At 39.8% G+C, this 25,130-nt stretch overlaps 1 protein-coding gene across 1 annotated transcript in view; it reads left to right on the top strand.

Moving 5' to 3' along the window:
- The window catches only part of DNAH11 (dynein axonemal heavy chain 11), a gene marked incomplete at its 5' end in the record, with an annotated part of 313,916 nt that overhangs the window by 68,897 nt on the left and 219,889 nt on the right, over positions 1–25,130 (top strand). Inside the window, 8 exons of the mRNA XM_079711490.1 lie at positions 1,770–1,928; positions 2,837–2,920; positions 4,445–4,603; positions 7,506–7,628; positions 15,756–15,878; positions 18,023–18,247; positions 19,315–19,406; positions 20,988–21,114. Of these exons, the coding sequence (XP_079567616.1) occupies positions 1,770–1,928; positions 2,837–2,920; positions 4,445–4,603; positions 7,506–7,628; positions 15,756–15,878; positions 18,023–18,247; positions 19,315–19,406; positions 20,988–21,114 (1,092 nt within the window). The remainder of the gene's footprint in view (positions 1–1,769; positions 1,929–2,836; positions 2,921–4,444; positions 4,604–7,505; positions 7,629–15,755; positions 15,879–18,022; positions 18,248–19,314; positions 19,407–20,987; positions 21,115–25,130) is intronic.

Genomic DNA, 25,130 nt, shown 5'->3' with positions numbered 1-25,130 from the left:
GATGGAAACTAACTAAGCAAAAAGTAATCAAATAATCCAATTTATAAATAGTTTGGGTTCATTCCAGGGAAATGTTTAACATTAGAAAATGAATATAATTCATCATATTAACAGATTAAGAGAAAAGTCATATAACCATCTTAAGAAATGCCAAAAGATCTTTAGGTATCATTCAACATTCATTCATGATAGAAACTCTTGGAAGACATTTTTAACCCATTAAAGGATAACGAAACTCTATATACCAGGGAGCATAAAAATCCTAGTAGCATTAGTGCTAATGGTGAAATACAGGAAAATCCTACATAACCATCAGCAGTAGAATAAATTAATTGTAGTTTATTCATACTAGGTAGTAATAAAGTAGTAGAAATGAATGACCTTCATACATACTCTTCATGAATATGTAGATGTACCTCAAAATAAATATTGAAATGTCTTAATATATAGTATAAAACTATTCATATAAATTTTAAGACAAATTTTAACAGTTTAGCATTTAGCAGTACAAACATGTAGTGAAAATATTATAAAATCAGTAATAGTAAATAAAAATTTAGTGATTATATTTGTAGTGGGAAGGAGAGGGATAAAATTAAGAAGGTCATTAAAAGTTATTAGTAACATAGTATTTACAAAGCTGGATGGTGTGTATGCTCACAGCCACACCCTTTTATGTGTATGGAATTTTTCTAATAACGTTAGTAAAACTAAGAGAATTGCAGTTAATGTTTATAAAAGTATAACATGTAAAATGAAACATAACTTGTATCATGAAAGAATGTTAGAGTGCTAATATCCTAATTTACATAGTAGGAAATTAAGAGAGTTGAAAGTGGATAAATGATTAACCGTGGGTATTTAAAGTTAAAAAGAAACTCAAAAAAACTAAAGTAATAGAAATTTGGGGTATTGAGAGGACGCTGGGAGAAAATGTAAAGTGGAAAAACAAGTTAAATCCTTTGTTTGCAAAGCCAGTTAAGTTTGTAATGTCTAAACTTATTAAATCAAGAAGCAGCAACTTGTGCACAGAGCTGAGAGTTCGAGAAACCGCTCCCAGAGGAACTGGAGAGAGTGCCGGTGTTTCCAGCTTTTCCTGCATTGCAAGCTCTTCTATACTCCTTGCACCTGACCATATTAATATACTACTATGTTAATAAAAACTAAAAATAAGAGCTGGTTTATCAAAGAAAAAGATGAGTCAGCTTATATTTGGTATAAAACATAAACTGTTGTACATCGATGGGATGGTTAGGGGAGGGAGCCTTGGTAGATATAATCATATGGTGAAATTTCTCATACTGTACTATGTTCTGTGTATTGATAATCTCTAGGGTATTTTTTAAATCTGAAAGATCTTTTTTTTAAAGAAGTGATTTATTCTTAAGTGGAAGTTTCTAGCACCTTGTCTTTTGCTCCCCAGCAAAGTCGTCCCCAGCTGTATGATGAAAATCAAGAGGAAAATTTGTATTCATAGCAATTTGATACCAGAGCAGATTTTGCTGAAATAATGAATAGGGAGGGTATTGATAACATTACTGTATTTACTGATAGTCTACTCTAACTTTTTTGAGTAGTTGTGAGTTTGCTCCTCTAAAGCCCCCATTTTACCAATAATTATACTTCAGATTTCTTTCTATTTTCTTTTAAAAATCGAAGTTGTTAAATGTTGACATAACCAGAGCTACACACCGCTGTGGCTCTTCTTCTCTGGCAGTTCGTTGGATATTAACTGTGTTTGTGTGCGTGTGTATGCGTTTTCTCCTTAGGCAAATCAAGAGCTTGAGGCATTAGAAGAAGAAATGTTGCAGATGCAAGAATCTACTCATCTTTTTGAAGTGGCTCTTCCAGAGTACAAACAAATGAAGCAGTGTCGCAGAGAGATAACATTGCTCAAGGGGCTCTGGGATGTCATTATTTATGTTAAGGTAAGACACTGCTTTTTGAAAGCATGCTTTTTTTCTTTTAGTATTTCTTTTGTATAAGTATGCAATTTTTAGTGTCTCTGTCATTCTGTTTGCGTTTTATAATGTCTTAAAATATGTGGGTATTAGACTTTTTCCCCAGAATTAGAGTTCAGATATCTCTGAACTATCAGTGCTTTTTGTTTGCCATTCTGAATGAAACTTGGTATTATGAGTTGACTGCTTCAAATCCTTCTTGAGAGTTATGTAGGATATAAACAAAACTTAATATATACCACACACATATGGTCACTTGTGCATACAAACTGATGTGTACACCCATGGTTATACTTCCGTACATGTGCATATATAAACAGGCCTAACTAAAAATAAAGTTACTTTGTCTGTATTAATTAAGTTGCAAACTTAAGTGTAAAAATAAGTTCTAGGAACTAGGCATATTGCAATATGTGTTATACATTATTTTCTTTGAAGTTAGTTGAAAGCCAGTGAAGATATTAACAATGCATAAAATATGGTCAAGAAGCTCATGAGAGTTTTGTCTATAACGGATGAAGACTTTCTTATGAAAGCTTATCTTATGTGTAGAATTATAAAAATATGGTATTTAATGGTAACATTATTTATCAATTCATTCAGAGTATTCAGGATTAAATGATAATGATGGTATGTGTATGGAATTTGTCATTGCTTCTAGAAATGAACATATCACAATGTTTTAGCCTTAGGTTTGACATGTTCTGACAACTTTTTTTGTGGTGGGAAAGTTTTGACAGGTGCAGTTAATACTTAAATAATTGACTTTCCCCTGGATGATGGAGCCGCTGTGTATCATCAGTTTAGATATTTTGCTGCGGAGACTTGCTTTCACCAAATGTTGTTGACACTTTTATCTGCTTGTGCGTTTTCAGAGAAGCATTGATAATTGGACTAAAACCCAGTGGAGACAGATTAATGTGGAACAGATGGATGTGGAACTCAGAAGGTTTGCCAAGGCAAGTTCCATAACTGTCTGTGACGACGATTTATCTTCCTCAGCACCACCTTCTTCCATCTTCCCTAACCTAATGTCTGCTGTGCTGGACCGCATGTCCTTATTTACTTCAAACAGGATGATTTGAGACAGGATTTTTTTTTTTTCACTCTCAGCCAGTTGCACTTGTAATCAAGCCTACCTTTCTGTGAATGAGTGGATAAAAGCATATTAGAGCTAATGAATTGATGAGCAGTGGCTATCATCAGGCGCTCCCTATGACTGTCTAGAATGGAGGGCGGGAGGTGAAGCGCAGGGCTGAGGGGTTAGGCTTACGAAAGCTGTCGAATTCTTTCTCTAGCAGCTGTAAGCATACTGTATCTTCAAAGGTACCTTTCGGTTGTGGACTTTGGGGCAACTAGTTGGGGTAACTTGTGGATGTATATGGAATACTGTGATCTTTGTTCTTATTACTGCCCACTCCCAACATCGCAAGGGGGCTCAATGTAACAGAACTGAGCTTTTTTTGAATTTCGTGCTTTGATAGCTAGTCCCCACGGCCCTATGCCCTCTGAAGAGAGTAAAGCCTCTTTGGATAAAGCCAAATGCATGTTTGGATAAAGCCAAATGCGTAGCCATGAAAGGCAGTTCAGAAGTAGCCAGGCCTTTTTTTTGCTTTCTTCTTGCTCCAGAACATCCTCATCCCGACTCAGTCCTGTGCTCCACTCCAGCCAGCTCTTCCCATTTTTTTCTGCCCTTTTTATCCTGGCCCCAAGAACCCTAACTAGAACAGCCCATCATTCTTTTGCATGCTCTAGGGTCACTGTGCCTCTTTTCTGTGCTCACTCCCTGCCCGTCTCCTTGCCCAGTGGACTGTCTCACTTCAGAGTGACAGTTTGACCCCCACTCTCAGCTGAAGATATTTTTCCTTTTTCTTTCTTTTTTTTAAAGAAGTAGCACTGTCCTTTTGTGCTGTGCTGGGATTGTTGTTTTATTAGGGGTTTTCTCATTCACAATTGTTAATGTTGTTCCGTGAGCCAAGAAGACAGCCAAGTCAAGGGCCCTGTTTGACACGTCTTAAAATCATGACTATTTAGTTCCAAGGAACAAACACTCACAGGTAACCAGCATTTCAGGGCTACCATTTAAACAAGCCAGGTCTTCCACAGGGAGGTGTTAGTAATCCAGGTAACAATCTCAGTTTCCTGCTTATTTATGTTTCTAGAGGAAGCACTCTTCACTGCACATGTCCCGTAAACTCTATTAATTCTCTACATTTAATGACCCTTGGGTTTCCTCATGGGACATCAAGTTAGAGCCTGTGAATAAGAAACCAATGTATCCAAGTGGCTTGTACACAGTGGACTCGTAATATATGAGTGAGTGGATCCTTTTCTGTTTCTCTAGTTTTAGTCTTTAACCTGGGGACTTAAATGTTTTTACTTTCTTCCTATCCAGGGAAATGTAAATTTATTCTTTCAAAGGAGGAAAATGATAAAACATATTATTATTTTGGGGGACCTAGTTTTTTGTCTCTTTTCTTTAGGAAATTTGGTCTCTCGATAAGGAAGTCCACGTGTGGGACGCTTACTCAGGCCTGGAAGGCACAGTGAAGGACACGATGACCTCCCTGAGGGCCGTTGCGGAGTTACAGAGCCCTGCCCTCAGAGACAGGCATTGGCACCAGCTGATGAAGGCCACTGGGGTCAGTTTCCTGAGTCTCACTAATTGAATATTTTTGTGACTGAAGTGTGATTCCTTGGTTTACATCATTCACCTGGGATGAAGTGGGATTTGGGAAAAGGTTTCTGGTCAGATGCAAGAGGTCAAGCTCTTTGAGATGTGACCAAGGACTAGTCCTGCAGATATTCTAGTTTTAGCCCCTGCTATGGACTAAATATGTTACCCCCTCCAACGCCCCCAATTCATATGTTGAAGCCTGAGTTCCTAATGTGATGGTGTTTGGAGATGGGACCTTTGGGAGATAGTTTGGTCATGAGGGTAGAATTCTCATGTATGGGGTCAGTGCCCTTGTAAGGGGATGAAGACCCCAGAGCTTTCTACTGTCTACCATATGAAAATAAAACAAGAAGACAGACATCTGTTAACCAAGAACAGAGCCTTCACCGACAACCCAACCAGGCTGGCACCCTGATCTTGGACTTCCAGCCTCTAGAACTGTGAGAAATAAATGTTTGTTGTTTAAGCCTCCCAGTCTATGGTGTTCTGTTAGAGCAGGCAGAAGTGACTAAGATACCTCCCGCCCCCGCCAACCTTTTATCTCTTACTGGCCTATATGCCCTGAAATAAGACACTTAACAATTCTGTTTTGAGTTTTTTTATTAATAAAGTGAGAGGGATGCTATCTACTCTCATAATCAGAGGAATCTTGTAAGGATCAAGTAAGATAATGTGAAGGCATTTTATAGAGCCTGACATGGCTGCAAAGAATCTTATATTTTGTGGAGAGGATCAGAGAGTATTAGAAGTGAATTTAGAGGGAGAGAGAATTCAGAAATAGTGATTTTTTCTCCCCACAATTTATTTAATAATGGCATCCTTTTTTGATGGTCTTTTGATGTTTTTTTTCCTAATTTTTTTTAGAGATACATTTTTTTAAGATTTTTTTTGATGTAGACCATTTTTAAAGTCTTTATTGAATTTGTTACAGTATTGCTTCTATTTTATGTTTTGATTTTTTGGCTGCAAGGCATGTGGGATCTTAGCTCCCCGACCAGGCATCGAACCCGCACCCCTGCATTGGAAGGGGTAGTCTTAACCATTGGACCACCAGAGAAGTCCCAGATGGTTTTTTATTTTATTGCAAAATATAGAATTATTTCTCATGTGTCTGTACCATTTGAGGTTATATTTTCTTGCCTTTCTACATCTATTTAGGAGCAAATATACCAAACTTACACTTTATTTTTCGGGGAAGGTGACCTTCATGAGTTTAAAATGCATAAAATGCAGCCTGATGTGAGTGTTTTCTGCTAGGCACACATCGTGAAGAAGGGCTCTCATGATTTGAAGACAAAGTTTGCAGGGTGGGGAAACTGAGGAAAGGGGCAGCCTGGTGAGGTGGGGGTGGCCTAAGCTTTATTGGTCCAACTCTAACACCTAGTATCTCTTGGATCTTGGGCCAGTTACTTGCTCTCTGTACCTCAGTTGCCCCTTCTATGAAATACAAGTAATGCTATAATGCTGCCATGCAGACTTGGTGAGATGAGATTATATATAGACCCTAGCACATAGCAAATCCTCAATAAATGGTCCCTGAAGTTTTTATTATAATACTTTCCATAGAGTCTTTTAGGCATTGCATATTTAGGCTTTATAGCTGATTAATTTATTCTTTCAGAAAATCTTTATTGAGTCTCCCAACATGGAAGGTATACTGTGTGTCCCACTCCCCGACCCCTGCTCACATTAGCCCCAGTGAGCTTTCTTCTTACCACAGTGTCTTGCCTGTGTCATGCCCTTCTGCAAGCTAGGAAAAGGTACTTCACTGGCAATTGAGAAAAAGGCATCTTCCTCCAGGCTGATCTGGGGCATCAGAACAATGACTAGATCCAACCTCCAGTTGTCACCTGGGCAGGGGGTCCATATTCACTGCACAAACTATGCAGCTAATCGGGGGCCTCGTTATGCATCCCAGCTCATTCCTTCTCTAAGACAGACCTGACTCCCATCAGTTCTGGAGTGAGGTCAAAAGTGATCAGAGATAGGGTGACCAACTCATCTGGTTTGCTCAGGACTTGCCAGGTTTTAGCCCAGGAAACCCCCCAGTCCTGGGCAAACAGGGATGTTTAGTCATCCTGTGCAGAGCCGCGCATGGTGATGAGCAACATTACTGATTGAGGAGAGCCAGAGAGGACTGCACCTTCCGAGAAGCAGGGACTGGATATTCGTAGCAGGGGCAGGAAAGGAAATGGCTTCCTTGCAAATGTGTGGTGGGATCAGCTGTTCATTTGTGAGGGACATGGGTGAGTCTGGGCGCTTAGGAAGAGCTGAGAGCTTCTTAACAAATATGGAGGTGGGGAAAGTGGGGAGTCAATAAGATGATGAGGAAATGTGAGTGACTTTTTCACATGGTAAATATGAATAATGACAGTATAAGTAAGAATAATTATTTTTTGCCAAGGAACTAAGATTAAGTCAATGATGAAACTAGGTTAAAGCACGGAAGCAACTGGGAATTATGTTCAGTGAATAGAGTACCTAAGGAAGAGAAAACAAATGAGCTATTACCTGATTCCTGGGATTTCAACCAAATTATAATAAATGAACAATGTGATTCTCTTTAAAAATGGGTTTTGTGGGCAAAGGAGGTAAGAAATGAGCTGACAAGGGAGGGTTATGAAGCAAAAGAAAGTACTGTAGTATGAACGTGGCCTCAACCTCAGCCCTCGCTTCAATGGGTGATGCCTCAGTAACTGTGAGTAAAAAAGCAACGTCTTTGGTTGTCTGCACATTTCAGAACTCGAAATGTACTCAGCAGCTGACTTGAGTATATTTAGCTAAGTTTCATTCCTCTGGCCATTAGGTAGAAGGAACCATTAATATATGTGGAATATAAATTCTGCCTTTTTTTTGTTCCTAATCAGGTCAAGTTTTCTATAAACGAAGCCACAACTTTGGCAGATTTGTTAGCCTTGCGGTTACACCAAATGGAAGAGGATGTCCGAAGCATCGTGGACAAAGCAGTGAAAGAGCTGGGGACTGAGAAGGTGTTGTCCTTGGGCTGTTTCTTTTTACCCTGAGCTAATTCTGTGCACTGGCACGTAAGCAGACTCAGGGAGAAGTCCTCCTGCCATAGTTGTGTGGAGATATGTTTCCCTGGGTAGGAAACAGCTTCCTTCTAAGCCACAGTAAATGTGTAAAACAAGAGAGTTGACCCAGTTGATGATGACGATTATAGCAGAAAACATTTATATATCGTTTACTTGGTAGCAAGCACTGCTCTCAGAGCTTTATATTAATTCATTTAATCCTCTGAGGATTATCCCTATTGTACAGATGAGGAAACTGAGGTATAGAGAAGTAATTAACTTACCCAGGTTCAACAAGGGACCTGGGATTCACATTCTGGCACTCAGAGTACTACCCAGAAAGTAAATAATATCTATCAGACCTTCTTTTTTTTTTTTACATCTTTATTGGAGTATAATTGCTTTACAATGGTGCGTTAGTTTCTGCTTTATAACAAAGTGAATCAGTTATACATATACATCTGTTCCCATATCTCTTCCCTCTTGCGTCTCCCTCCCTCCCACCCTCCCTATCCCACCCTTCCAGGCAGTCACAAAGCACCGAGCTGATCTCCCTGTGCTGTGCGGCTGCTTCCCACTAGCTATCGATTTTACATTTGGTAGTGTATATATGTCCATGCCACTCTCTCCCTTTGTCACAGCTTACCCTTCCCACTCCCCATATCCCCAAGTCCATTCTCTAGTAGGTCTGTATCTTTTTTCCCATCTTACCCCTAGATTCTTCATGACATTTTTTTTCCTTAGATTCCATGTATATGTGTTAGCATACGGTATTTGTCTTTCTCTTTCTGACTTACTTAACTCTGTATGACAGATTCTAGGTCCATCCACCTCACTACAAATAACTCAATTTCGTTTCTTTTTATGGCTGAGTAATATTCCATTGTATATATGTGCCACATCTTCTTTATCCATTCATCCGATGATGGACACTTAGGTTGCTTCCATCTCCTGGCTATTGTAAATAGAGCTGAAATGAACATTTTGGTACATGACTCTTTTTGAATTATGGTTTTCTCAGGGTATATACCCAGTAGTGGGATTTCTGGGTCATATGGTAGTTCTATTTGTAGTTTCTTAAGGCACCTCCATACTGTTCTCCATAGTGGCTATACCAATTCACATTCCCACCGGCAGTGCAAGAGTGTTCGCTTTTATCCACACCCTCTCCAGCATTTATTGTTTCTAGATTTTTTTTTTTTTTTTTTTTTTTTTTTTTTTTTTTTTTTTTTTTTTGCGGTACGCGGGCCTCTCACTGTTGTGGTCTCTCCCGTTGCGGAGCACAGGCTCCGGATGCGCAGGCTCAGCGGCCATGGCTCACGGGCCCAGCCGCTCCGCGGCATATGGGATCCTCCCAGACCGGGGCACGAACCCGTATCCCCTGCATCGGCAGGCGGACTCTCAACCACTGCGCCACCAGGGAGGCCCTGTTTCTAGATTTTTTGATGATGGCCATTCTGACCAGTGTGAGATGATATCTCATTGTAGTTTTGATTTGCATTTCTCGAATGATTAATGATGTTGAGCATTCCTTCATGTATTAGTTGGCAATCTGTATATCTTCTTTGGAGAAATGTCTATTTAGGTCTTCTGCCCATTTTTGGATTGGGTTGTTTGTTTTTTTGTTATTGAGCTGCATGAGCTGCTTGTAAAATTTGGAGATTAATCCTTTGTCAGTTGCTTCATTTGCAAATATTTTCTTCCATTCTGAGGGTTGTCTTTTGGTCTTCTTTATGGGTTCCTTTGCTGTGCAAAAGCTTTGAAGTTTCATTAGGTCCCATTTGTTTATTTTTGTTTTTATTTCCATTTCTCTAAGAGGTGGGTCCAAAAGGATCTTGCTGTGATTTATGTCATAGAGTGTTCTGCCTATGTTTTCCTCTAACAGTTTGATAGTTTCCAGCCTTACATTTAGGTCTTTAATCCATTTTGAGCTTAGTTTTGTGTATGGTGTTAGGGAGTGTTCTAATCTCATACTTTTACATGTACCTGTCCAGTTTTCCCAGCACCACTTATTGAAGAGGCTGTCCTTTATCCACTCTACATTCCTGCCTCATTTATCAAAGATAAGGTGACCGTATGTGCGTGGGTTTATCTCTGGGCTTTCTATCCTGTTCCATTGATCTATATTTCTGTTTTTGTGCCAGTACCATACTGTCTTGATTACTGTAGCTTTGTAGTATAGTCTGAAGTCAGGGAGCCTGATTCCTCCAGCTCCGTTTTTCGTTCTCAAGATTGCTTTGGCTATTCAGGGTCTTTTGTGTTTCCATACAAATTGTGAAATTTTATGTTCTAGTTCTGTGAAAAATGCCAGTGGTAATTTGATAGGGATTGCATTGAATCTGTAGATTGCTTTTGGTAGTAGAGTCATTTTCACAATGTTGATTCTTCCAATCCAAGAACATGGTATCTCTCTCCATCTATTTGTGTCATCTTTAATTTCTTTCATCAGTGTCTTATAATTTTCTGCATACAGGTCTTTTGTCTCCTTAGGTAGGTTTATTCCTAGATATTTTATTCTTTTTGTTGCAGTGGTAAATGGGAGTGTTTTCTTGATTTCGCTTACCGATTTTTCATCATTAGTGTATAGGAATGCAAGAGATTTCTGTGCATTAATTTTGTATCCTGCTACTTTACCAAATTCATTGATTAGCTCTAGTAGTTTTCTGGTAGCATCTTTAGGATTCTCTATGTATAGTATCATGTCATCTGCAAACAGTGATAGCTTTACTTCTTCTTTTCTGATTTGGATTCCTTTTATTTCCTTTTCTTCTCTGATTGTTGTGGCTAAAACTTCCAAAACTATATTGAATAAGAGTGGTGAGAGTGGGCAACCATATCTTGTTCCTGATCTTAGTGGAAATGCTTTCAGTTTTTCACCATTGAGGCCGATGTTGGCTGTGGGTTTGTCATATGGCCTTTATTATGTTGAGGAAAGTTCCCTCTATGCCTACCTTCTGCAGGGTTTTTATCATAAATGGGTGTTGAATTTTGTCGAAAGCTTTCTCTGCATCTATTGAGATGATCATATGGTTTTTCTCCTTCAAGTTGTTAATATGGTGTATCACATTGATTGATTTGCGTATACTGAAGAATCCTTGCATTCCTGGAATAAACCCCACTTGATCATGGTGTATGATCCTTTTAATGTGCTGTTGGATTCTGTTTGCTAGTATTTTGTTGAGGATTTTTGCATCTATGTTCATCAGTGATATTGGCCTGTAGTTTTCTTTCTTTGTGACATCCTTGTCTGGTTTTGGTATCAAGGTGATGGTGGCCTCATAGAATGAGTTTGGGAGTGTTCCTCCCTCTGCTATATTTTGGAAGAGTTTGAGAAGGATAGGTGTTAGCTCTCCTCTAAATGTTTGATAGAATTCGCCTGTGAAGCCATCTGGTCCTGGGCTTTTGTTTGTTGGAAGATTTTTTATCACAGTTTCAATTTCAGTGCTTGTGATTGGTCTGTTCATATTTTCTATTTCTTCCTGATTCAGTCTTGGCAGGTTGTGCATTTCTAAGAATTTGTCCATTTCTTCCAGGTTGTCCATTTTACTGGCATAGAGTTGCTTGTAGTAATCTCTCATGATCTTTTGTATTTCTACAGTGTCAGTTGTTACTTCTCCTTTTTCCTTTCTAATTCTATTGATTTGAGTCTTCTCCCTTTTTTTCTTGATGAGTCTGGCTAATGGTTTATCAATTTTGTTTATCTTCTCAAAGAACCAGCTTTTAGTTTTATTGATCTTTGCTATCGTTTCCTTCATTTCTTTTTCATTTATTTCTGATCTGATCTTTATGATTTCTTTCCTTCTGCTAACTTTGGGGGTTTTTTGTTCTTCTTTCTCTAATTGCTTTAGGTGCAAGGTTAGGTTGTTTATTCGAGATGTTTCCTGTTTCTTAAGGTAGGATTGTATTGCTATAAACTTCCCTCTTAGAACTGCTTTTGCTGCATGCCTCAGGTTTTGGGTCGTTGTGTCTCCATGTTCATTTGTTTCTAGGTATTTTTTGATTTCCCCTTAGATTTCTTCAGTGATCACTTGGTTATTAAGTAGTGTATTGTTTAGCCTCCAGGTGTTTGTATTTTTTACAGATCTTTTCCTGTAATTGATATCTAGTCTCATAGCATTGTGGTCGGAAAAGATACTTGATACAAGTTCAATTTTCTTAAATTTACCAAGGCTTGATTTGTGACCCAAGATATGATCTATCCTGGAGAATGTTCCATGAGCACTTGAGAAAAATGTGTATTCTGTTGTTTTTGGATGGAATGTCCTATAAATATCAATTAAGTCCATCTTGTTTAATGTATCATTTAAAGCTTGTGTTTCCTTATTGATTTTCATTTTGGATGATCTGTCCATTGGTGAAAGTGGGGTGTTAAAGTCCCCTACTATGAGTGTGTTACTGTTGATTTCCCCTTTTATGTCTGTTAGTATTTGCCTTATGTATTGAGGTGCTCCTATGTTGGGTGCATAAATATTTACCATTGTTATGTCTTCTTCTTGGATTGATCCCTTGATCATTATGTAGTGTTCTTCTTTGTCTCTTTTAGTAGTCTTTATTTTAAAGTCTATTTTGTCTGATATGAGAATTGCTACTCCAGCTTTCTTTTGGTTTCCATATGAATGGAATATCTTTTTCCATCCCCTCACTTTCAGTCTGTATGTGTCTCTAGGCCTGAAGTGGGTCTCTTGTAGACAGCATATTTATGGGTCTTGTTTTTGTATCCATTCATCCAGTCTGTGTCTTTTGGTGGGAGCATTTGATGCATTTACATTTAAGGTAATTATCGATATATATGTTCCTATTTCCATTTTCTTAAATGTTTTGGGTTTGTTATTGTAGGTCTTTTCCTTCTGTTGTGTTTCTTGCCTAGAGAAGTTCCTTTAGCATTTGTTGTAAAGCTGGTTTGGTGGTGCTGAACTCTCTCAGCTTTTGCTTGTCTGTAAAGGTTTTAATTTCTCCATCAAATCTGAATGAGATCCTTGCTGGGTAGAGTAATCTTGGTTGCAGGTTTTTCTCCTTCATCACTTTAAATATGTCCTGCCAGTCCCTTCTGGCTTGCAGAGTTTCTGCTGAAAGATCAGCTGTTAACCTTATGGGGATTCCTTTGTGTGTTGTTTGTTGTTTTTCCCTTGCTGCTTTTCATATGTTTTCTTTGTATTTAATTTTTGACAGTTTGATTAATATGTGTCTTGGCGTGTTTCTCCTTGGATTTATCCTGTATGGGACTCTCTGTGCCTCCTGGACTTGATTAACTATTTCCTTTCCCATATTAGGGAAGTTTTCAACTATAATCTCTTCAAATATTTTCTCAGTCCCTTTCTTTTTCTCTTCTTCTTCTGGAACCCCTATAATTCAAATGTTGGTGCGTTTAATGTTGTCTCAGACGTCTCTGAGACTGTCCTCAGTTCTTTTCATTCTTTTTCCTTTATTCTGCTCTGCAGTAGTTATTGCCACTATTTTATCTTCCAGGTCACTTATGCGTTCTTCTGCCTCTATTATTCTGCTGTTGATCCCCTCTAGAGAATTTTTAATTTCACTTATTGTGCTGTTCATCACTGTTTGTTTGCTCTTTAGTTCTTCTAGGTCCTTGTTAAACGTTTCTTGTATTTTCTCCATTCTATTTCCAAGATTTTGGATCATCTTTACTGTCATTATTCTGAATTCTTTTTCAGGTAGACTGCCTATTTCCTCTTCATTTATTAGGTCTGGTGGGTTTTTACCTTGCTCCTTCATCTGCTGTGTGTTTCTCTGTCTTCTCATTTTGCTTAACTTACTGTGTTTGGGGTCTCCTATCGCAGGCTGCAGGTTCGTAATTCCCGTTGTTTTTGGTGTCTGTCCCCAGTGGCTATGTTTGGTTCAGTGAGTTGTGTAGGGTTCCTGGTGGAGGGGACTAGTGCCTGTGTTGTGGTGGATGAGGCTGGATCTTGTCTTTCTGGTGGGCAGGTCCACGTCTCGTGGTGTGTTTTGGGGTGTCTGTGGACTTATTATGATTTTAGCCAGCCTCTCTGCTAATGGGTGGGGTTGTGTTCCTGTCTTGCTAGTTGTTTGGCATAGGGTGTCCAGCACTGTAGCTTGCTGGTTGTTGAGTGAACCTGGGTGCTGGTGTTGAGATGGAGATCTCTGGTAGATTTTCACCATTTGATATTACGTGGAGCTGGGAGGTCTCTTGTGGACCAGTGTCCTGAAGTTGGCTCTCCCACCTCGGAGGCACAGCACTGACTCCTGGCTGCAGCACTGAGAGCCTTTCATCCACACGGCTCAGAATAAAAGGGAGAAAAAGCAGAAAGAAAGAAAGAGGATAAAATAAAATAAAGTAAGATAAAATAAAATAAAGTTATTAAAATAAAAAATAATTATTAAGAAAAAAAAATTTTTAACGTTAAAAAAACACACACACACACAAAAAAGCAGACAGATAGAACCTTAGGACAAATGGTGAAAGCAAAGCTATACAGACAAAATCTCACACAGAAGCATACACATACACACTCAGAAAAAGTGGAAAAGGGGAAAGAATAATAAATCTTGCTCTCAAAGTCCACCTCCTCAATTTGGGATGATTCGTTTTCTATTCAGGTATTCCACAGATGCAGGCAGGGTACATCAAGTTGATTGTGGAGATTTAATCCGCTGCTCCTGAGGCTGCTGAGAGAGATTTCCCTCTCTCTTCTTTGTTTGCACAGCTCATGGGGCTCAGCTTTGGATTTGGCCCCGCCTCTGCTTGTAGGTCGCTGGAGGGCCTCTGTTCCCCGCCCAGACAGGACGGGGTTAAAGGAGCAGCTGATTCAGGGGCTCTGGCTCACTCAGGCCGGCGGAGGGAGGAGCAAGGATTCGGGGCGAGCCTGCGGCGGCAGAGGCCGGCGTGACGTTGCACCAGCCTGAGGCGCGCCGTGCGTTCTCCCGGGGAAGTTGTCCCTGGATCCCGGGACCCTGGCAGTGGTGGGCTGCACAGGTTCCCTGGAAGGGAGGTGTGGAGAGTGACTTGTGCTCGCACACAGCCTTCTTGGTGGCGGCAGCAGCAGCCTTAGCGTCTCATGCCCGTCTCTGGGGTCCACGCTGATAGTCGCGGCTAGCGCCTGTCTCTGGAGCTCCTTTAAGCAGTGCTCTTAATCCCCTCTCCTCGCGCACCAGGAAACAAAGAGGGAAGAAAACGTCTCTTGTCTCTTCAGCAGCTCCGGACTTTTCCCGGACTCCCTCCCGGCCAGCTGTGGAGCACTAGCCCCTTCAGGCAGTGCTCATGCCCCCAACCCCAGTCCTCTCCCTGCTCTCCCACAGAAGCCCAAGCCTCAGCTCCCAGCCCCGCCCACCCCGGCGGGTGAGCAGACAAGCCTCTCGGGCTGGTGAGTGCCGGTCGGCACCGATCCTCTGTGCGGGAATCTCTCCGGTTTGCCCTCCGCACCCCTGTTGCTGTGCTCTCCTCTGTGGCCCTGAAGCTCACCGCCTCCGCCACCCGCGGTCTCCGCCTGCAAAGGGGCTTCCTAGTGTGTGGAAGCCTTTCCTCCTTCACAGCTCCCTCCCCCTGGTGCAGGTCCCATCCCTATTCTTTTGTCTCTGTTTTTTCTTTTTTCTTTTGCCCTACCCAGGTACGTGGGGAGTTTCTTGCCTTCTGGGAGGTCTGAGGGCTTCTGTCAACATTCAGTATGTGTTCTGTAGGAGTCGTTCCACGTGTAGATGTATTTCTGGTGTATCTGTGGGGGAGGAAGGTGATCTCTGCATCTTACTCTTGCACCATCTTCCCCCTCTCTTGGATTCTCAGTCTTGAGTGTCTTATCAGACCTTTAAGATAACCTTTTATGTCCCTTCCTGCTCTGGCATTGTGTTTCAGTGAAGGATATAAAACTCAGATCCAGTAAAAAATAAAATTTGATATTGGTGTGATGCTTGTTCCTTTTGTGTGGTGGAATTCATTCTCTAAACCTCATCACCGTGAATTATTTGGAGGAAAAAACTTGAGGCCAGTGATATTTGATGTCCCTCTGTTGTTGTTTTTTTAATTATAAAAACAATTTTTAAAATTCCAGATGATAGCCTAAGTATCGGTTCTAAATTAAACTTTTGTGCACATAACTAAATACTGTTTACATCTAGGTTGTTACTGAAATCAGCCAGACCTGGGCAACCCTGGAGTTCTCTTACGAAGTTCACTCTCGGACAGGCATTCTGTTACTGAAGTTTGATGAACAATTGTTTGAAACTCTAGAGAACAACCAAGTAAGATGGATATTTTATTACAGATTTTTTCATTTTAAATTACGATTTTAGATTTTTCCCAATTTCCAATACTCAATATTTCTTTCTTCATTCATTGCGCATCTGCTTGTACCAGGCTCTAGGCATAGTACCATTTGGGCTCAAAAAGTATGAACACTTGTTCTCAAGGAACTTGCACTTGAGTAGGGAGACAGAGACGAGGTTCCAAAGGGTCTTGTAAGGTGGTGGTACTTGTGCTGAACCTTGAAGGTTGGGCTGGTATTCAACAAAAAATGGTGATCAGAAAAGGATGTTATAGGCAAAGGGGACAATGTTAGTGGCATCTTGGAATGCCAGAAAGTACCTGCCCTTCAGAGGTAATTTAAAGAGTTTGGTTTCCTTAGGATATAGATTTTCTTGATAGGAGTAATAAAAAATAAGGCTGGAGGGACAGTCCAGAGCGCAACCTATGTGGTCTTGAATTCTAAGGTTATGCGTTAGCATCTCTTTGGACATGAGAGATAAGAAAGATGAAAGAGACAAACTCTCCAGAGGAAATAATAGCAGTAGTGTTGTTATTATTAGACATGGAGCACTTAGGAAAGAACCTGCTCTGAAGAGATGATGTTCTGTTATTTCTGGTGTATTTAAAGTGAGGGACATTGATGTAAAGGTGGAAAGTCTGACCCACAGCTCAGTGCAGAGGTTCAGTCTAGAACTGTACTTTGGGAGGTCATTTTTGGTGTCTTGAGAATTGATGAGCTAGATAATGAGAGGTAAAGAAGATAATCCAGCTGAGAATAGAGATTTGGGAAAGGTTGCATGTGGTGAACAAGAGCAGGAGACATAAAGGAGGCAGAGAGAGAGAGAGTGGGCAGAGAAATCGTAGAAAAAGAAGACTGTATAGTATCAGCAATCACAGGATAAGTTTCTCCTCCAAAGGAGAGTCAGCTGTCATGGAAACAACCTAAGCATCCATTGACAAATGAATGGATAAAGAAAATGTGGTGTATATACAATGGAATATCATCATTCTGCCATAAAAAGAAGGAAATCCTGCCATTTGTGATGACATGGGTGGATTTTGAGAGTATTATGCCAAGTGAGGTAGTTCACTCAGAGGAAGCAAGTACTGAATATTCTTGCTTATATGGGGAATCTAAAAAAGCTGACCTCATACAGAGTAGAATGGCAGTTACCAGTTTCTGGGGCTTTGGGGAAGTGTAGAGGTATTGGTCAAATGGTCCGGACCTCTGGCTATAAGATGAATAAGTTCTGGGCATCTAATGTACAGCATGGTGACTGCAGTTAACAGTAGTATATTATATGCTTGAAAGTTGTTAAGAGAGTAGATCTTAAATGTTATCAACACACACATGCGCACACACACACACACACACACGGCAATTACATGGGTTGTGGAGGTGTAAACTAACTGTGGTAACCATTTCACAGTATATACATATATCAAATCATCACATTGTACACTTTACACTTACACAGTGCTACATGTCAATAATATTTCAATAAAGCTGGGGCGGGGGAGAATAGTCAAATGTATTAAACACTTAGAGGTGAAGGAGGATGAAAAGGAGCTGTTCTCAGTGACTTCCTGGAATTTCAGTGTCAGAGAATGATGGCAAGTGTTCGCTGAACTGCGCGACATTAAAGCAAGGCTTGGTGTTAGGAAGGCTGCAAAGTTTGGTAGTAAACTCAAAGAGGAGGAAAACAGGAGCTTGAGGTCTTAGCAAACTGGAAGGAAGTTTGTTTCGTATTTTCAGTGTTGAAAAAAAAGACCCGTAACCTTAGAATGATTAATAGGCAGATACCCCAAGAAGAGTGAGAGAGGATGAAAGAATATCAAGTTTAATTCCTAAAGCTGCACCCTGGTGCACAATATTTTTTCCTGCCTTGTGGCCTTCTTCTAGAGGACACATTACATGTAGTTGCTTATATTTGTCTTTTTCCTTTTGGAAAGAACATGTTATTATGTAATATTTAATGCCATTAATTCACTCACTTAGCAAATACTTACTGAATGCCTGTTGCATGTATCGTGTGCTAGGTCCTAGGAATCCAGCAATAAACAGAAGAGGTGTGCTCCCTCATGATGCTTACAGACTACCAATTTAGATGGTATTTGAAATTCTTTGCCTTTCTTTTAGGTTCAGTTACAGACTCTGCTTCAAAGCAAGTATGTGGAATATTTCATTGAGCAAGTCATAAGCTGGCAAAACAAATTAAACACAGCAGATTCGGTCATCTTTACTTGGATGGAAGTACAGCGCACTTGGTCTCACCTAGAAAGCATCTTTGTTTATTCAGAAGATATTCGGATTCAGCTTGTGAAAGAGGCTCAAAGATTCGGTGGAGTAGATGCTGAATTTAAGGTTCGTGGAAGAAAGGCTGTTTTCTATCCTAACAGCTTTGTCCAAACAATATAAAAATCTTGTAAAGAAACATGATTTGGAGTACTGTATTTATGAAAAAAATATATATTTGAATTTCAGGAGACAAGGTCAGGAAACTTGTCTGTGAAGGGTCAGATAGTCCATAGTTTAGGCTTTGTGGTTGTATATGGTCTCTGTCATAGCTCAGCAGGGCTGCCATTGTCCTGTGAAAGAAAACATAGACACTACGTAGACAGATGGGTGTGGCTGTGTACCAGTAAAACTTTATAGACACCAGAAATTGAATTCCATTTTATTTTCATGTGTCACGAAGTATTATGCTTCTTTAGGTTTTTTTCAACTAGTTAAAAACGTAAAGACCATTCTTAGCTTCAGGCCGTCCGAAACCAGGCAGCAGGCCACATGTTTCCCAGAGGCCTACACCAGCAGTAAGGCCTGGGAGACAGATTCATCTTCATGAAGTAAGAGACTGAGGAGGGGAAACCAGTAACAAAGGTATACCATCAGTTACTGGTTTGTTTCATAAGAGCCACAGAGAACACATGGAGATGTACATATAATAAATGATTTGAGAGACTTTAAGCAGAGAATAATGGTGTTACTTTTTATATAGAAATGGGGAGGAATTACTTTCGTCTTACTAGCTAAAGAAGAACACCAGAGGAATTCTATTTTATTTAACTTTTAAGGAGGAAAGAGTGGGTAGATTGTTTCATATTCATCTCATTTTCCAATGTGAGTGTATTCTTTAAGATTCTGATTTTCTGTCTATTTTTTTGTGCGTTTGGTTTAGAGGAGAGAAATTCTGCCTGGACCCAGAGTGGTGGTAATGCCTATCGATTTATATTGATAAAAACTATGTGATTACACTTTGTTTTTGATGTTCATCTAAAAGTTTAAAAGCAGAACAGACATGGTGTTAGAAATCTCATTTATCTTGCTTTCTCGTAGTTTGATTGTTCTTCACTGTTTAATTCCCTAAATGGATGAAAAATTTAGAAAAGTTATTTCTAATATCAATGGCTCCATGTTTTACTTTCACTCAGGAGTTAATGTTCAGGACAGCTAAAATAAAAAATGTTTTAGAAGCAACATGCAGACCTAACCTCTTTGAAGAACTTAAAGATTTACAGTACAGGTAAGAATAAAACTACAAAGTGATCAATTTGTTATACTTCTGAGATTTCTTTTGAATATCTAATAGTATTTAACACCAAGTTATTGTAGGTACAACCTCTACTAAATTATTTTATAATTTTGCTTATAGTTATCTAGTTGCCTTATACATATTAGGTGGTACATATATTTTGTGAGTTAATGTAAACAGATCCAAATGTATTTCTGTTTTCCAAAAAGGAATATCATTATAGTAAAATTAGAATATCCTAGTATCAAGAGAATCAGCATGATTGTTTAATCAATTCTTTTATCAAAGTATCCTGCAAATATTTATTAAGCAGCTACTGTATGCTAGGAACTGGGATTGCACTCATTTTAAGTCCTTTATTTTGTATATAGTTTAATTATACTAGAAATTATCCTTAGACAGCATGTTAGGATTTTTGAAATCCTTGTCCTAGAGGGCATTTGTAATTTTCATATAAAATTATACAACAGCTAGTGGTCATAAGAATATTCTGGCTTTTGATTAAAAATGGGCAGATCAGCCACTAAAAGAAGAGCTTTGTGTGGAATTGTGATCACTTTTTATTGCAAGGCAGAGGAGCCCTCTAGATGAAAATATATATCACATACAATTATTTCATAATCTGGAAGTTTTTTAGACAGAAAGTTGGCCATAATTTTAAAAGTGTGGATTTCTGCAGAAGTTAATTATTTCTTAGTGATCTTTGAGGGTTTTGGGGGCTCTGCCTCTGGGTCATCTCTGCTCTGCTAAGAAAATAATGTGGAAATGATTCTGGATCTTATGACTCTTCTGAAAACCAGAGAGAGTTGAAGGTGCTTGTGTTTTATAGACATTCAGTGGGAAAAGGAAGACCCTAAACCAATTACGTGTTAAGTAAAGCATTTTGTGCTCAGGGCGAGTGATGCCAAATCTGGTCTTCTCTCCTGCTGATGAGAAGTGTCATTAAAAGAAGGGTAAAAATGAACTTACCTACAAAGCAGAAACAGAAGTAGTTACAGATGTAGGAAACAAACTTATGGTTACCAGGGGGTAAGGGGGGGGTGGGACAAATTGGGAGATTGGGATTGACACATACACACGACTATATATAAAATAGATAAATAGTAAGGATATATTGTATAGCACAGGGAGCTCTACTCAATACTGTGTAACGGCCTATATGGGAAAACAATCTAAAGAAGAGTGGATATATGTATATGTATAACTGATTCTGTTTTCACTGTACACCTGAAACTAACACAACATTGTAAATCAACTATACTCCAATAAAAATTTTTTTTTAAATGTCCACGCTTCCCTCCAAAAAAAAGACAAGTGACAAGTAACATCAACTTAAGTCTGATCTATATTTAGTCTCAACTAACGATGGGTGTGTGTGTGTTTCTCCTCCCACTTGGTGTGACTTGTACGCGAGTCATGAACAAGACGATGATGTCAAAGAGAAGGAGGTAGGCTCCATGTTAAATGGTGAGCTTCTTGTGGTGAATGGACAGATGAGAGGCTCTGGGTTTTGGTGACGTTTTAATAAATGAATGGGCAAGATATGCTTACAATGATTTTTCATTCCTGCAGGCTTTCTCTTTGTGAAAAAGCTCTTGCTGAGTACCTGGAAACCAAGCGTGTGGCTTTTCCGCGCTTCTATTTCATCTCTTCCGCAGACTTACTTGACATTCTCTCAAAGGGAGTTCAACCTATGGAGGTAAATATTTGTTTTTGAGAGTCTTATATTATCCTATGTTAGCTAAGGACTGTCACAGTTTCTTTATCATTGTCAAATGCCACCTACCATGTCACATGCGCCAGGAGCCAGAAAATATGCAATAAGAATTCTTAATGCAGCAACAGTGATGTTAGAAGTGATGCTCAAGGAACTAGGAAAGGTAAATGCCTGCTTCTCAACACAAGGAAGGGACAGCAAATGTACAAGGCTTAGGGCCCTGCAAGAAGTTAATGGAAGAAACACTGGCTCCAAACCCCCAGAATTCTGGGACAAGGACTGGAGCTCCATTGGTTTGCAGCTTTCCTGGGGGAGACTGAGTCACTGGGAACGAGATCATGGCTGGTACCTTCTTACAACAACCTTGACTCCAGAGTAACCTTCATAATTGAAGCTGGACTAGGCTTCAGTGCTGTCAGAGGTGTATTGGTATATTTTCATCCTCTACCTAACACACTAATTTTCTGCTATCCATTCAAAAATAATGTAGCACCCATGACAGTAGGTAAAGCAAATAAAAGCAGCTCTTATCTTTTGTAATCTGAGAGCACAGATCAGAGACCAAGCTTCGTGCAAATCCCAAAGCTCTCCTTCCTCTAAACATTTAGCGGATGTTGCCTTTCATTATGTCTGTTCAGTTGTTCACATCCATTTAGATCTTAGAATTGTTACAACTGACATAGGCAGTTACTCCTAGACTTGACCATATATCACAGATTATTTTGAAGCCAAAGGTTGTGCTTTATCATTGTGGATTTGTCTCCATGTACCTGCTCTAGGTATTTTTCTGCCATTTTCTTTGGAATATGTGTCATGTAACACTACGGTTTCCTGAATTCTACTGTTCTCTCGACACAGTATTTATCTTATTTCTCTCTCATTCATCATTTCTCTTTGGAGCTAAATTCAGATGGATGGCTGTTCTTGCTGTTGGCAATACAAGTACAATCTTGCTATTAAGAGCAAAGTTGTTAGTCAACTTTGGCAACATTTTCAGGATTACCACTCAGGTATCATTCTGTATATTTATGCTAACTCCCAGATGGCTTTGTAAATAAAATCCATCTAATTAGATTGACTTGGAATCCAGTACCTCCATCTCTCATTTATGTCAATGACATGTAAATTGGATGTTTTGGGGTGTTTTTTTTTTTAAAGTAGTTTAAACATGGCAGTTACTACCACGTTTAAGCTTCAGTAATCTCCTGAGAACCTCCTCGTGACTGGCAGCTGGACCCTCTGCCCAGGGTGATCATATGAGATAGAGGATGTCATGTTCTATTCCAGGTACATGTTCCTAAACACTTGCAAATCTGAAATACTTAGAATGCTGAATTTTCACTATGTAAATTAGAGAGACGCATAAATCTGTAAGTGGGAACATGGCTTTTCTTTTACGTTCTTTAAACATAATAAACACATATGTGACTGTTTTATTGAACAGTATTAATTATCCAGAATATAGACATGAAAGAGTTTTCTCTTTCTACAATTATTAAGCTCAAATGTGCCCTGCTGAATGTCTTTACACTGAGTAACAGGTCCCTTTATAACATCTTGGATAGGTACTGTAATGCTCCGGTCCCTTTTTATTATTAAAAATTAAAGAAACCCAAAGCAACTCAACAAGATCTAGTTTAAAATTCCAACCTCACCTCGGTGTCAAGACCAGGCTTTTACATAATGAACTTGGAGTTGGGATCTTTTATTTCTCCTCACTGTCAGTTTACCTTGGGGAGGAAGGAAGGGTGTCATCTGTCAGTCATTGCCCTTTCTTAATGCATACTCCTGCTTCTCTGTTTGGCAGTGGCTGTCGACCTTGACCCTTGACAGCCAGTACCCACAGGCTGGGTCTCTTGTGGAACAGGAGCAAGTCCTCAGGGGGCAGGGGGAACCCCTCCAGGGCGTATATACTGCAGAGACAAGTCCATCTCAGCACTTCCAGCTCTTGCCCTTGGCAATGTAATCCAACATTTGTTATATCTTCTTCCTCCTTTTCCGCCTAGACAGATGTCCAAAGTAGGGACACATCGCAGATTCACTTGCTGCGGGCACCCGTAGTTTCTGTGAGTGTTTCTCCAACCCCTCTCAGTGGACAACTTAAAGGGCGGAGATGGGGGAAACTGCCCTTCACCTTGAAGCCCCAGGAGGAGTGAGGTAAAGCCAGAGCATCCTCCTCTGGGCTGCTAAATCACAGGTGTGAAGATGTCCACCTGTCCCCCCCTCCTCCCTGCTGTACTTTCCCAGAAGGGGTGTATGGAGGCAGATGATGGTAAGGCATTGAGATGTGTCTTGTCAAGCCCTGGAGGGGCCAACCTGTCCTCACTCCTGTCTGCTGTCTTCAGAGCATGCACTTGCCCGATGCCTCTTTGTCCTTAATTGAAGTCCTAGGTTGGTGCTAGAGGAGCAGATGACTCAATATACACTTGTCACCCATTCCCTTTATGTCCTTTCAAATCATCAAAAAGTGCTTCAGGCCTTAGACAACCTGTTGGCTCAGGGATACGCCTCCCTGATGCCAACATTGTTTTTTCATTATCCTTCCTAAATTACAGGATGAGGTTTTGCTTTATATATATATATATATATATATATATATATATATATATATATATATATATATATATAAACTTAAAAGATGTACCTTTAAAATCATTCTTTTTATTTTCACAGCATCACTTCAGTATTTCAGAGTGTTATTGTTAATATCAGTGCGACTTACTGTGGAAGTCTTCCTGTCTACCTAATTCATAGTGTTTTAATCATAAGTTCTAAACCCCTGAATCTCAGGTACATTTCTCAGTACTAGTACTAGTAACACTCTTTAATGAATGACTAGGTAATGTAAGCCATAAAAAGATTTTAAATTTTAATGTAGCTGAATATTGAAGTCCCCGCATAGAGAATCTCCTAAATGGCTCACAGCCATGCTGATGAATACTAACAGCAGTGCTGTCTGTGTCATATCAACAAAAGGAGGTGGGGTATTTCTGCTTACCAGCTGAAGGGGTCTGGCTATGTGGCTCCAGGGTAAATGCGGTACACAGTTCTCCTGACCTGCCAGCTTTGAAATGGTTCGATTTTTGAAACATTTTGAAATTTGAGATACATTATTTTGAATTGTGCTCAAAATGTGATTTCATTGAGATCCTTTTGTTACACGAATTAAACGTTGAACAATCCGATTTCACCTCAAATGCTATCACCCTTTTAGGAAAGGTATGTTATTAGCGAAAGTGTTTAGCTGCCTCTGAGGTGCAAATACCACCTGGGAGCAACTTGTTGGGGTGAAGGATTGAAAAGGAGCTAAGGATGAGTTGAGTCATCTAGAGCCACAGTCAACTTCTTTCCCTGAAGTGGTTCTGCAAAGTCACGGTGTGATCTCATCTCTTGGTCACTTGCTGTGGAATAGTTAATGCTTTTAGCAGTTATGCCAAAGGGCCTAGCCTTGCTACACTCTTTATTTCATCATCAGAATCAGTTTCAGGCCACCAGACACAGCTTTTCCGTCTCTGCCTTTTGTGCTAACATCCTGAATGTGTGCCCTGTACTGTGACGGAGATAACATGGCAACTGCAGCTTGTGGGATAACAATGCAATTGCCCCAGAAAAGATGACCCTTTGTGGGCAGATGAGTCATGCTGACATCTTGTGAATGACTTGAATTCCTCAGGCCCCCCTCCTCCACCCGCCACACTCAATTTAAGCGTGTTGGTCCAAGTGAGGGTTTCTGCAGTTGATTGTGGGATTTGATCAGCCTGAGTACATCAGCCAGGGAAGTCTGATATTACTACATCCTGCGTTCTATAAGCAGAAATGCCCAATTTAAGATACTTGAGTTGGAATGTCAGAGTGATGAAATCATTGTGTCTAGAATGCCTTCGGTGGTTTTCAGCTGTTGGTAAGTTTGGTTAAGGTCAAGTTTTAAAGACTTTTCTCCTAGAGTTCACCCTGACCTCCCAGTGGCATAGATTATCTAAAGGACTGAGGATGTGGCT

This window comes from Hyperoodon ampullatus, assembly GCF_949752795.1.
Source record: "Hyperoodon ampullatus genome assembly, chromosome: 9".
NCBI classification, from domain to species: Eukaryota; Metazoa; Chordata; class Mammalia; order Artiodactyla; family Ziphiidae; genus Hyperoodon; species Hyperoodon ampullatus.
Note: the sequence above shows the minus strand (reverse complement) of the source record. Positions and strands in the feature narration are given on the sequence as shown.